Source organism: Ammospiza caudacuta, chromosome 14 (genome assembly GCF_027887145.1).
Source record: "Ammospiza caudacuta isolate bAmmCau1 chromosome 14, bAmmCau1.pri, whole genome shotgun sequence".
Lineage (NCBI taxonomy): Eukaryota > Metazoa > Chordata > Aves > Passeriformes > Passerellidae > Ammospiza > Ammospiza caudacuta.
Genome location: NC_080606.1, coordinates 7,757,938 through 7,771,549, shown reverse-complemented (window position 1 = coordinate 7,771,549; position 13,612 = coordinate 7,757,938). Strand labels below are relative to the sequence as shown.

The window sequence follows — 13,612 nt, the reverse complement described above, 5'->3', positions numbered from 1 at the left end:
GTAAGAATTGCAAAAGCAGATGTTAATCTGCAGCAAACACCACAGGTATGGGCAGTCTGCATTTTTGCCTTAAGCAAACAAGAAAAACAAGACTATTAATGAGAGAAAACAGCACCAGTTTCTAACTGCATGTATAAATAGGCATTAACACCAACTATATTCCTGAAGTGACTCATTACCGTGTAAAGAAAACTTTTACAAGAAACTTCACGTTGTTTACACATTTCCCGTTTACATTTTGTTTTAATTCTTGCTTTCCCACTCGTATCATTCACCGCAACCATAGCAAAGATTTTCAAGAGACAGAAACTCGATGCTTACACTAAAACCAGAACCACCAAGATTTACTCCTTCAGCGACCCGGTTCTGCACTTTTCCTGCAGTCGGGTAACTAAATAAATGTGAGCAGGGATATTTTCATGAAGGCAAGCCGAGGCTGTGGGGCTGTGCTGGCCAGGGAGGGATGCTCGCTGGCTCCGGGCTGGGCGAGGCAGCGCAGCGCGCTAGCGCCGAGCCAAGGACGAAAGATACAGCAGGAACAGCCTAATTCCAGCTCTAAATGAGCTCAGCAGGGAATCTAAACAGTCAAGTCAATTGCTAGAATCTGCACTTTTCAACCTCGTTCTGCTCCTTTGATCAGACTGAATTTTGAGCCACGGCGATTAATGGACTAATAGAGGAAGTCACAGGGCATCTCTGGGGAGGGGAGGGCAGGGAGAAAAGAGCGGCTCACACTCATCATGCAGCTATGCTGAGAAACACAATTCCGTGTAGAAAACGAAAATGCCACCGCAGAAAGTGCGCTGACTGAGCGGCAAAGAAGGAGAAAAAGGGGGTAGTACGAAACAAAAAATAATGCTGATATGATTGCTCATTCATTGCTTAAACACAGCCTGCAGAGCAACCGGGAGAGAAAACAGACTGCCCGAGCATGAGTGTCCTGTAAACTACCCTTCAACCCAGCGCTGAAACTGTTTATTCTTAATGCCACAGAGTGAAGGAAATATTAAACATATTTATTATGCAAAGAGAAGCTTTCAAAAGCCCTGAGTAATTAAGCACTAAGAGCAATTGATTTGTTTATGACAGGGATACATAGTACTGATATTCCAGGGTAGTATGTCCTCATCTAGCTGGAAAGGGAAGAAACACATTAACACTAGAAGTCTGCTAATCACAAAAGAGAGGGGAAAAGTGTTTTGTTAAGATTTTTTTTCCCCATTTGCTTTTTTTGTTGCTGTGCCTGAGAGGATGGGACAGCTTCTCTTCCTACAAGGGGCAAATTTTCCTTCTGCAATTGATGACTTTAAAAAACAAACATAAGAGGACTTCAAATAACCCCTGGACTGATTAAAACATTTATTTATTTGAAGCTTGGCAAGTTTGTAAAATGCTGGTACTAACCCCTAGAGGGAAAAAAACCCCAGTACCAACAACAACAACAACACCACCACCAGAAAAGCCAAAAATAATCCAAATGTAAACTTGAGCTGAGGCAGGAGCAAGTGCATCAAAGCTTCCAACTCCCTCTCTTTTTTTGCTGCAGCACTAATATAGCATTGCCAACGACTGCTGGGCCCCTTGCTGCATCCTTCTGCTCTACCTTTGGTCTTTCTTGAGCATACAAAGCCTAGATACATACATGATTCACTCTGCTGTCAGAAATAATCCTGCAGTCATCCTGGAATGACCTCCCACTGCGTAAATTTAGGTGTGTGTGTTTGCATCTTTACAAGATCAAGCTGTTAATGTAATGTCTTAGGCCAGGATATCACACTATTTTGGCTACATTAAAGGGCTTACCCTCCTTGTGGGTCTCTCATCAATTCTGTAGTGGGGAAAAATAGCTCAGCACAGCTTGTGCATAACCTGCATTCACATCTGCATCTGCCTGACACTGATCCAAGGAATTGCATTTTCATTAATTCAATGACAAATGTTAAATAATTTTGCTGGTTATGCAGAGAATATTATTCATACTGAAGTAATGCATTTACTACCTTCATATTTTAATATTCCTATATTCCAAGGGTTAAATTGTAATACAGGATTACTTCTTGTTAATGGTAGTGCTTTTCAGAATTATGTACTGATAATGATGATATTTGCCTTTATATGTGCTATAAAAAATTTAACTTTAAAACATGTAATAGAATGATTAGCCTTCAAAGCCCTAAGAAGAGCTGCTGCATTCTGATTGTGAATTTCTATCAATTATTAGTGCTGGCTGCTTGAAATATCCAAAGTGCTCAAGACAGAAATATTACACAGCCAACAGGGCAGACTGATAGGCTTCCTAAATGTACAGTTTTTGAAAACAGCTCATAATAGTGTTTGCCTTTCAAACCTTAATGTTAACAGCTTTGATGGGACTGCTTCTAATTCGTATTTAAGACCCATTACCTCTTCCTCTAAGCAATCCTCATGAACCATCATTTGTTCTGGGGGGATATTTGCCATCCAGTGCAGCTCTGTAATGGCTGTTAATTCACACCATTTTGCTTGCTCCTGTATTAATCAGCAAACTGTGAATCATCCCAGGGTTTCCAGACTCGCAGATGTATGAGAGAATCACCGAGGCCAGTTCAGTTTCTCTCCCCATTCAGTCCCACAGACAATATCAGTTCCTGTTTACAGACACGGCTTTGTTTTCCCCCACCCACACACTGAAATTTCTCCAAAATGCCCAAAGAGAAAAAAAAAATTTAAAAACCCCCACCGAGTTCATTTTACCAGAAAAGTTATTTCTAGGTATTGCATCTGAATCAAAACATGTTTGTACTTTGAGCTGGTGTGCAGGGCTCATGCAGCCAGGCAGGGAGGCAGAGGAGCAGAATGGGAAGGCAAAGGGGCTGCTCTGTCAGCCCGCCCTGCTGGAGCCAGGCACGGCATTAACTGCATCCAGGGACTCTCCTACACATTTGTTTGCCTTCATTATGTTTGCTTCTGCATGTATTTTTGCCTTGGGAAGTACTGATATAATTTTAGACTATGACAAGACAATACTAGGTAGAAAGCACCCCAAAAATTAAGGGTAGATACCATGCTCTAACAGTACTACTTTGGAAAGTATTAAAATTATTTATTAATTTAGGCATCAAATTTGAGGAAATAAGTAGGGCATGGTTTTAGGGAAGTGAGCACATTTTCCAAAAGCCAGGCTGCTTTTAGTTCAACACAAGCTCCCCAAACTGTCATTGACTAAGAAAGAGACAGAAAATACAGACAATGTACAACCCTACCTTCCAAAAACATGGGGAAAAAAGGAATGAAGATGTTCTGATATTAATGGGGATTTACAGCACAGCTGAAATGAGCTGGGTGTACAACAGGGTCATGGAAAGCATTTCCTCATTGCTATTTCTCAGCACGCTGGCCATGAACACACCTTTGCAATGTAAGAATTATGGGTGTGATGACTTGTGAGTGAGGATGCACCTTACCCATCACTAACCACTCTACAAGTAGTTATTTTTAAGAATGATGCACAGAAGGAAGTTATGGCATTCATCCTGAAGCCAAGCAGTGAGAAGGTTGTGAAGCCCTTCCCTAGATTCCCAGGATGTTTAAAACTTCATTGTATCTAAGAGTACAGTTGAGAAAATATGTATGTTCAAAACCTTTTGCTCAACTGCTTTTAATTCAAGATTTCTGCATATGGATTTTTTTTCCAATCTGTGATAATAAAGGAAGTAAAATGGGTTTGTGGGAGGGGAAAAAAAGGAGAAAATCTGGAGATGGGGCCTAATTCAGCTGATGTTTAGCCCAGAACACTTGTGAACTGCTACCAAGCTGTCTGGAAAACTTGAGAGGAACTGTCCACATGGGCAGCATGGACACACAGCCCTGTGACACAGCCTGGACACACAGCATGGACACACAGCCTGGACACACAGCCTGGACACACAGCCCTGTCACACAACATGGACACACAGCATGGACACACAGCCTGGACACACAGCCCTGTCACACAACATGGACACACAGCCCTGTGACACAGCCTGGACACACAGCATGGACACACAGCCTGGACACACAGCCTGGACACACAGCATGAACATACAACATGGACACACAGCATGAACATACAACATGGACACACAGCATGAACATACAACATGGACACACAGCATGGACACACAGCCTGGACACACAGCCCCATCCTGAGCACCTGAACATTGCAAGCAGCCTGTCAGGCTGAAATGCAGCACCTTGCCCAAAATTTCTCTGGGCTAAGTCACATTTCCCTGTGTGTGTTCACAGCACATGAACACTGCTTCCTCTTTCTCCACCCTGGACAACCCTCCCTCATCACTTCATTGTCCTGCACATAAGGAAGAGAAGACTTCCTCAAACCCTCCAGCACCCCTCAATGGTGTTTACAGAACCTCCTGAGCATCTTTTTCCTTTCCAATTGGATTGTAATTTGTTCAGTGTGAGATTCCCATAGAGTTGTCCGTTTCCTAAATGCTCAATTGCTGCTGAACATTTTCCATTTTATTAAACAGGTCATAACCAAGGAAAAGACCTGTCTGGATGGAGCAAAGTGCTGCAGCTTTGGTGTAGTGTCCACATTAATTTCAGATCCAAAAGGTGGGTGATGGTGAGAGTGGGGGAGGATGCTCCCCACATGGTGTTTAGAAGGTTTTGGTCTATTTACAAGCTTCTTCTGTGCAGATTGCTTGCCCTAATGATGTGCTGTGTGGTGTCCAAGAGTGCTATCAGCACAACAGAGAGCTAAACTGGAAAGAATTATGAATGCATTAGGCAGAGCAGTTGGAACCATCAGTGCCTGCAAACATCTGAAAATACAAGCCAAAGAAGTGGGAAGGTTAAGACACAGAGTCCTTGTGTCTGTAAGGGCTCCACTACAACAGGGGAATGCTTTGAAATACCCAAAATGGAACACAGGAAGACAACACATGCAATTTAAAAAAACACTGAGAAAGAGCAATGAGCCCAGAAGACCAGATGTGAATTAAGGTATTTTAATCTTGATTACTTCTGAAAATGTTGCATTACTGTTGACATGTTGAGGCCAAACACCCCCTTTTGTTCCACAAGTTTACTTCTTACTTTCCAGAACTTATCTGACATCGTTTATTCCCAGGGGAGAGAAGGGAGAAGAAGCAGTTGAAAGCTTCAGTCAAGCTCCTCTCAGACTCTCTTGAGAAGAGAACAGAGAATCTCCAAGTTTGAAAAACATATCAACTCACTGGCAAATGCACAGATAAATACAAATTCAGAAATGACCATTCGGGAAGATGTTTTAACATCTGTGGAGATGTCAAACTCCAGGCTCAGCCTTATTGCTCTCTGTAATCCAGATTCATCACCAGCTTCCTTTATTCCCCTATTCAAAGGCACTTAATTAGCTGAAGGGCTTGTTGCTTTGCCTTCAAAAGCCCTCCATCCCTCAAAGGCTTTGCTTTGGTATTGTGCTGCCACTGTCCTTTGAAATCAAATCTGGTTTTCTCTTCACAGCATTGGTAAAAGAAAAAAAAGGTAGATTTTAAAAAGGGTGAAGAGAAGAGAAGAGAAGAGAAGAGAAGAGAGGAGAAGAGAAGAGAAGAGAAGAGAAGAGAAGAGAAGAGAAGAGAAGAGAAGAGAAGAGAAGAGAAGAGAAGAGAAGAGAAGAGAAGAGAAGGAGAAGAGGAGATCAGCAGAACTTCATTCAAAGTGGCTTTAAAAATAAGTAGAAAAGGGTAAGAAGAATAAGAAGCATATTCTTAAAAATAAGAAGAAAAAGGGTAGGGGATTGAAGCTGCAGATGAAATCTGGGCAGTACTTTTGGTTTTATTAATAAAGCATGATACTGTAATTGTTTTATGCATTAGGAAGATGCCTTGTGACATCTTGGAAATCCCAAATAAAACATTATTTTCCCCTGTACTTGCAGGAGGACTGTATGTACTCAGATGATGCAGGTTGTGTTCTCTGCTTTCCCAAACTCTTCATCAACCTGCATCAGAGCTCATAAAGTGCTGCTGAGTCAGAACAGTCTCACCTAACAATCACAGTGCACTGACTTTTCACAGGCAGAAATAACTTCCCATAATATACGGCACCCAGAAATCAGGCCATGGTATTACCATTTCTTCGTATTAATAAAAACTGTATTTTGTATTCCATTATAGTTATTTAACCTTTGACATCTAACCTCTGGGTCAGTTTGCTCCTCATAACAGCACATTTCTTCTTCAGTTTTGTTTCTATATTTAGAAAACTTACGCTCTGAAAGAAGATTTTTTAACTTTAAAAAAAAGTATATTTAATCTAGCTCAGAAGTTTTGGTGTTTCTCTGCAACCTATAGTTTATTCTTCCAACTCAGATAATGTATTGCTACTTTTACCACAGTCGAAGAAATATTTTGCTTTTCAAAGGATATTTTAGTCCTCAGCATGTTCTTGACTATCCCATATGCAGTCCATATGTAGTAAAAGTACAGCCACTTTTACTGCAAATAATAAGAAGTTTTCTCTCTATCTCTTCCCTTGTCATTTTTTCTCTATCAGTATTTTTGGCAATGGAGATGAAACAAATATACCCTTCACCGACAATCCGGTGTACAACTCGCTGGATGTCAGCAGGAATGCAGAGAGCTCTAAGAATAGCACATTTGGTTCCTACGGTGCGAGTGGAGCCCAGAGACACAGCATGTCCCTCCCAGACAATGGCTGTTTATCACCTACATCCCCCAACAAAACAAAACAAAACAAAATAAAACAAAACCTTCTCAGCTGCGTTTGGTTCTCAGCATTTCACACACGGAGCAGTCAGTGGGCAATCCTGCTCTCCTCCGTGAGACTCCCAAGTTTTAACTCAGATCAGGTCGGGTTTGGAAAAAAGATAGCCACCCAAAGGGTTTGTTGTATTCCAGCCTGACTCAAGTGTGAGTATCACCGGCTGCTTTTCCTGCCCTCGGGGAGGAGGGGATCCCTCCTTGCCCTGCCCTGAGCCCTGTGTCTGTCTGCTCTTGCACTGCAGGGACTGACAGAGCAGCTTTTCTGAACTGAGGTGTTGTATCAGCATTGCTGAAGGCAGAACTGGGCCCAGTGTATTGGACATTCCAGAACAGGAAATCTGCAAGTACAAACTCTATTTAGACATGAAAATCAGGGAGATGCCTAATTTATCAACCTGCCTGGGCAAATGCAGCTTTTTGTGCGCCCAGAAACAGCAGACAGAGTCAAGTGGTGAAGCTTTACCCCTGAAAACAGCATGTGATAGCTCTGGAGACTACCTCTGACTCTGGCGTTTACTACCACCTTTATATTTGGATTTAAGAGTCCAGACCCTTGAGTATAATGTCACTCACCAGTCTCAGCCCTACAGGAATAAAATGAAAAGCTGCCCATGGCCAGAGAGCAGCGTTACCCCAGCAGGCTTTGCAGTAGCACACAATGCAAACTGTCAGCGCCTCAATCAATACCCGTCCTGGCCAACAATAAAGACACAGCGCTTCAGATGGGGGAGATTAGCCCAATCAGATGGAGCAGTGTCCAGGCAAGGCAGGATCTGGGACACACACTGATTGCACTTAAAAGATACATCACTAACTACGAAAATGGCAGAGCTGTGAGGCACCAGCAGTAACCCTGCTTTGGAATGTGGAGTGTTTGCTTTAATACACAGTGAAACAACAGCAAAACTCTCACTCTGGGTCTGCGGCTGCTGCTCTGCTCCCCGTGTTGCTGTGCCTGCTACAAGGATCAAATTTCATGGTTTATTGTTCTCCCTCCAACTGGCCACCATCCACATTCTTCTTCTGTACAAAGCTGCACCTCTTGCTCCAAAGAGAGAACTATGCCTTCTTTTTATAAATTTTAGTCACATTTGCAAACACACACACAGAGTAAGGGGATGACTTTTAAGCACTAAACAACATTTCAGGGAATGCTGTTATTTTTCTCTGAGCAAATTTCTGTGAATGAGGCTAAAAAAGGGCAATTTTCCACCAGAAATGTACTAATTTTTGAGATGCACAAGTTGTCTCCCCCATCTTCTGAATCTTTAACATTGTGCCTTTTAATGAAACAACTGCTCATTGCTTGAAAAGTGCTATTCATCACCTATCATCAGGAGGGAACTGCACCGAAATTCTGCAAAGCTCAAATCCAGCTCTGGATAGACTGCTGGAAATTAAACCCACAGTCACTGGGGGTACTTCACTCTAATGGAGTAAAATTGGTACAGAGCAGGTAGGGTCCACAATTCAGTGCCACCTCTCAATGTAAATAAGAAATCTATTGCAGACAAATTGCTAGATTCCATGAAATGTACTAAGTATCTCAGACTCAAGGATTCCTACACAGAATCATTTTCCTATGCAATCTTTCTTTTTATTCAGCACTCAGGATCCATTTTCTTCTATGAGATTTGCAGTAAAGTTATCAAAACCTTACAAAATGCTCCACTCCTGAATATCCACCATCTTTCTTCAGCAGCTCAACAGACTGTAAAACTGGAGCACAGTCATCTGGTGTGTAATTATTGGTCTAAGTCTGCCCTGTAAAATGAGGGAGGCACCATAAGCTTACCTAACTAGTCTGAAAATGTAAAATGCTCATCACCTGTAATCATTGTCTTAACTGTCCTTGATCTTTACTGATAGCAGCAAGATTATAATAACACTCTCTCTGGCAGTGAGAATCAGCTGAAAATGCAGCACAGGCAGAGCACCAGGAAAGTTGCTCGAAGAAGGAATATTTCAGCCAATTAGACAGACTGACTTCAGGAATTTTTTTTTAATGTCTAATCAGTGATGCAAGGGGTTCAGAGGTACAACACTAAAATGCAAAGCAGGGAAAATTGGGGCATAGAAACCTCAGGAATCCAACAAGGACATTCCTACTTCACAGACTAAGTGGTGAAGCCAAAATAAAAACCTCAAAGGTTATGGAGGTATGATCAAAAGTGATCATGTCACTGTGGTTGCATGTGGTTACAACTTACTAGTCCTCATGCAAGATGTAGGAAAACACCATGAATGTATTCTTCACTCACACCTGCCTCCAGAGTAAAACATCTGGTGGGCAGCAATTTGTGGAACTGCTGCACTTTGCTCCCTTTCAATCGTAGCCAGGATCCCCAGCCAGCAACGTTCTCTACCCTCTGTTTAACCTGGGTCCCACCAAACAAGCAGGGTCCTCGTGTGCCTGGAGCAACAAACTGCTCCAGGTCTTTGTTGAATAAGAGGCCTTTCACTGGTAACCCTCCAAAGAGCACTAGATATGCCTCCCTGTTACCTGTTCCACACAAACCCAGTGAGGCACCAGTCCTGCCCTGCTGCAGGAAGGGACAACGGAGGGAGCACCACTTGGAAAAGAGGAGGGGATCCTGAAGAGGCACAGGGGCAATGCACCTCACTGGCTTACCCCTTAGAAACTGATAGATAGTAACTATCCCCTATTTCTGATTGCTGTCACAGGACATTTTGATATTTAGTTACACCAGTGTTACACCAAGACTGATGAAATCCCCCTCCTTAAGAAGCAGTCACTTTGCAGGGAAGAAGGGCAAGGAAGACCTGGCTCTGGAGTGAATCTCATACTTCAGCTCTCAAGCAGATCCCAGTAGAATTTCAGTGACCAGTCTCTGCTTTGCTGGGAGAGCAGTGTCTCAGTCCTTTCCAAGCTGCTGATGGAGTGAGTGTGTGCACAATTAAGTAGCTTGGAGGAGTCTGCTCACAAAGTGTTGGTTCAACCTAACAAAGTCCTTGGTTTGGTGGTGGGGCCTGGTGTTTCCAACTATTCTTCCAAACAAAAAGAGTTTATTCCTCACAGCCAGGCTGCTCCCAGACCCAGTCCTTGAGCCCTTCCCTGCTCCCAGGACCTGTTCACAGCACATCTCTCTGATCTGGGGTGGTAGCACATTCACACGTCTCACTGAGTCTCAGGGAGGAGGAGGAGGTCGCTGCACAGAAACCAGGGCTGTGCCTCACTTTTGCTAGCTGCATTTTTGCATTTACCAGCTGGATTGGTATCACAGATCATCATGGATGGGGAATGGCCCTCATCCAAAGCAGGGAATGGCTTCTGGCAAATGCTAGTAACAGGTATTTCAAGTCTGCCTCTTTGCTTTTCAGGAGCTGTACTGTTTGACCTGCTGTCCATGAAGGACACATTTTAACTTCACTTCTCACCCCACCTGATCTTTTCTAGCCTCAGATGCATAACACAGAGATGAATTTGTTGAAGGGCACTAAGATAAAAAGAAGATATTTCCTCTGAAAGGATAACATGAAACATGCAAGGAGAATATCTCTGGAGATTATAACATAAGCTAAAAGTGACTATCACCTATACAAGTAAAAAAATTACTTTAAAAGAGCACAAAGTTCTCCACCATGCTAAAACAAGCAATGTATGGTGGAATTATGGTCCATTTTTAGTTGAAGAAATGAATAAATTTTCTATTATAACACCAGAGGTTGTTATTGCCTTGTCCGTGTATGCACTGTGCACACCTCAGAAATTTAGTGACGTCGCATTTGAAACACAAATGGAAAAGCAAATTAAGAAAATAAATGACTGGGTATTTTCACATGAGCCATGTAAGACAGAAGAGAGGTTCTCACCTGTCTGCTTTGAGATGGCAGTGTGGCAGCCTGCATCTGCCTCTGCATCCGATGTGGCTGCATCAGCTGTCGGAACTGCTGCTGGAGGAACTGGCTGCTGCTGTTCTGCTGGGGCTGCTGCGTGGCTGGGGACTGCTGCTGCTGCTGCTGCTGCTGCTGCTGCTGGAGATAGTGAATGAGGGACTGCTGCCCTTGTCCTGCCGTCAGAGGGGACATTTTTTGAGTAGCTGACTCTGAGGCAAAGTGAGACAGTGGTTTGGTGTTGTTGAAAGAAAACTGGTCTTGGCTAACAGGGCTCTCATTCACCAGACCTGGCTGTAAGCTACTGGATGGCTGTTGCATAATTATGTTCATATTTTTGGTCTGGTTTGTAGTCATTGATTTAAAAAGCGAGTTCTGCATATTTGTGGGATTGCTGGTGGGAGTGATGTTGGAGATTATTGTACCTTGAGGACTGAAGGGCTGCTGATGCAGAGCAGGGCTCGACAGCTTCTCTGGCCTGTATGGTGGAGAAGGTCCAGTATTTGTGGAGGCCATGCTGGCAACCAGGTTGTTCTGTGGGCTTTTAATGCTGCTGGCTGGCAAGCTGGCTGCTGTCAGAGCAGGCAGCATGGAGCTCTGAGGGCTGAAGGGCTGCTGGCTCAGAGCTGGACTGGAGAGCTTCTCAGAGCCGTAGGGGGGAGAGGGGCCATTCGATGGAGTGCTGCTGGAAGTCATGCTTGAAAGCAGAGTGTTTTGAGGACTCTGAATGTTGTTTCCTGGTAAATTATTAGCAGGCATGCCAGACACCATAACATTTTGAGGACTGAAAGGTTGATGGTGTGGGGATGATCCTGCCCTGTAAGGCGGAGAGAGACCAGGAGGAGACATAGTTGGCCAGCTGGGAGCCTGTACTTGTTGCTTGGTACCAGACACCTGCTTGCTGGCTGCCAGCTGCTTTAGCTGCTGAGCGTGCCAGTTGGAGCCTGGCATGCTGGGCAAGGGCACTGGGAGCATCGGTGGGGGCTGGTTTTTGTTCTGAGCTGCTGCAGAGATGGGTGATGCAGCAGGTTTGTTTGAGGGAGGAACCTGGAAGTTAGCTCCAGCAGATGATGGTCTCATCTGAGGGGATCCTCCACTGGTTGGATTGCAGCCTGGAGAAAAATCTTTGTTAGCAACATGGTTCTCCAAGTGGGAAGTCTGCGGGGAGGACTTTGGAGTGGTATTTATGTTTGGTTGGGAATGACTCAGACCAAGCGGATCTTCAGCCTTGCTGCACAAAATCTTCTCCAGATCCAGGTCATTGGGAGAAGGATCAGGCATTTTGGTCAGCTCTTCCAATAGATCTTGCAGCTCTTGGTCCACAGACTGTAAGCTGTTTCCTTTCTCGTCGTAATGGACAATGTTGTTGGTTTGCCCTCCTATTGACCCCTTCTGATTTATTTCTGTGTTGGCTGGCACTGAGAAAGGGGAGCCAATGCCACCCCCATTCATGTGATTGTTTTCCAGCAGCACTGGGTGCCCTGTGACTCCCAGGGAAGAAGTGTTGTGACCCGTGGGGAATGGAGAACTTTGCATTTCTGGACATGCCATGCTGGGATTGGCGCCTTGGCCCATGGCAAGGTTTACATCATCAAGACAAAGTCTTTTACTGTCATTTGGGAAAGTGACATCAGGCACACCACTGGAGGCAGGAGAGCTATCATCTTCCAGTTTTCTTTTAATGGATCCCTGTAACTGTGAAAATATAAAAGGAAGAAGAAAGGATCCGTTATTGATCATATTCTGACATGTGCTGAAGCTCCACACTACAACACTGGGTTGGAGATAAAGAAAATTAAATAATGCAATTAAAAAGCCAATCATGTGAGACAAATTCAATCAGGATTTAAATGTGTGCAACTTCACCGAAATCAAAAGAGTTCTAGTCAGACAAAGGCTAAATCTCATGAGTTGGCTTTAAAACAGATGCTAAAGCTACAGAATACTGTCTGTCATGTGAACTGTAATAGAAGTTTTTAAAATAGTTTCTGGTTGTATTTCAATTAAGACATTATACTCCCTGCATAACAAACATGCTAACATTTTTATGGTAACAGTTTTTAGGTCTAAATGGCAAATCTGAATGAAACCCTGGACTGAATTTAGTGACCTTCTGCCAGTGACTCGAATTAAATTCAGACCTGAGACAATTAAATTGTTTTACATTCTTTATAGGCCAAACATCTGAAATAACTAGCATACTTTCTAAACAAACCAAAACAAACCAAATTCTCAGCTATCTATCTAAACAGACTTTCAAACTTCCTATCACAGATGTTTTAAATTCCAGAAAGAGTAAGTAACAGCTAAACTTCTTAATTTTTGTTTATTCTTCTATGTCTAAGGCATTGTGAGCTTCATTCTTTTGAAGGATTGCCACTCATTCATAAAAATGGACATGTTTTCAAAATACAATTTTATAAATATCTTGACCTACAAGAAATGATGGAGCTGTAAATTCACAAGTCTAAGGGAAAAGAAACCTGCCTTCTACATATAAAGAAAGCGAAACTAGAAACAAAGCTTCTCATATTATTTCAGCATATGGCAATCTCTTCCACATAAAATCATCTATGGCTTTCAATTGTAACAAGCATGACCTGTATGGCACAGGATTAATCAGACCTTAACATTGCTGCTTCAAGTTAAGGAAAATAAGCATTATGACCTTGTTTATCAATAGAGGGAAGCAGTATATGGAAAAGTATCTGATCAGCAATGGAAAGTGAAAGAACACTGGTTCCTCTAAACCAGCTCCCAGTAAAGCATATCCCAGCTCTGGGCTACAAGTCCAAGTGCTTCCCATCATGTAGTGCTATAAAAAAATCTAATAAAAGCTCATATCAACAGAAAAGTCCTCCTGCCAACCCCAGCATAACCAGATCCACTCCAGGGCTATGCTGCATATGGCCAACTCCTAAATTTTACACTAATTTTTAAACACATTGCAGTTATGCCTCAGTCACTGCACAACTGCAGCACTTTGGTGCTCTCAGAGAACAGTGCCACAG

The 13,612-nt window shown here is 43.1% G+C and overlaps 1 protein-coding gene across 1 annotated transcript in view; it reads right to left on the bottom strand.

Annotated features, from left to right (window-relative positions):
* MAMLD1 (mastermind like domain containing 1) overlaps positions 1 to 13,612 on the bottom strand; it is an 81,321-nt gene that overhangs the window by 21,508 nt on the left and 46,201 nt on the right. The window contains exon 2 of the mRNA XM_058814121.1: positions 10,581 to 12,296. Within this exon, the coding sequence (XP_058670104.1) occupies positions 10,581 to 12,296 (1,716 nt within the window). The remainder of the gene's footprint in view (positions 1 to 10,580; positions 12,297 to 13,612) is intronic.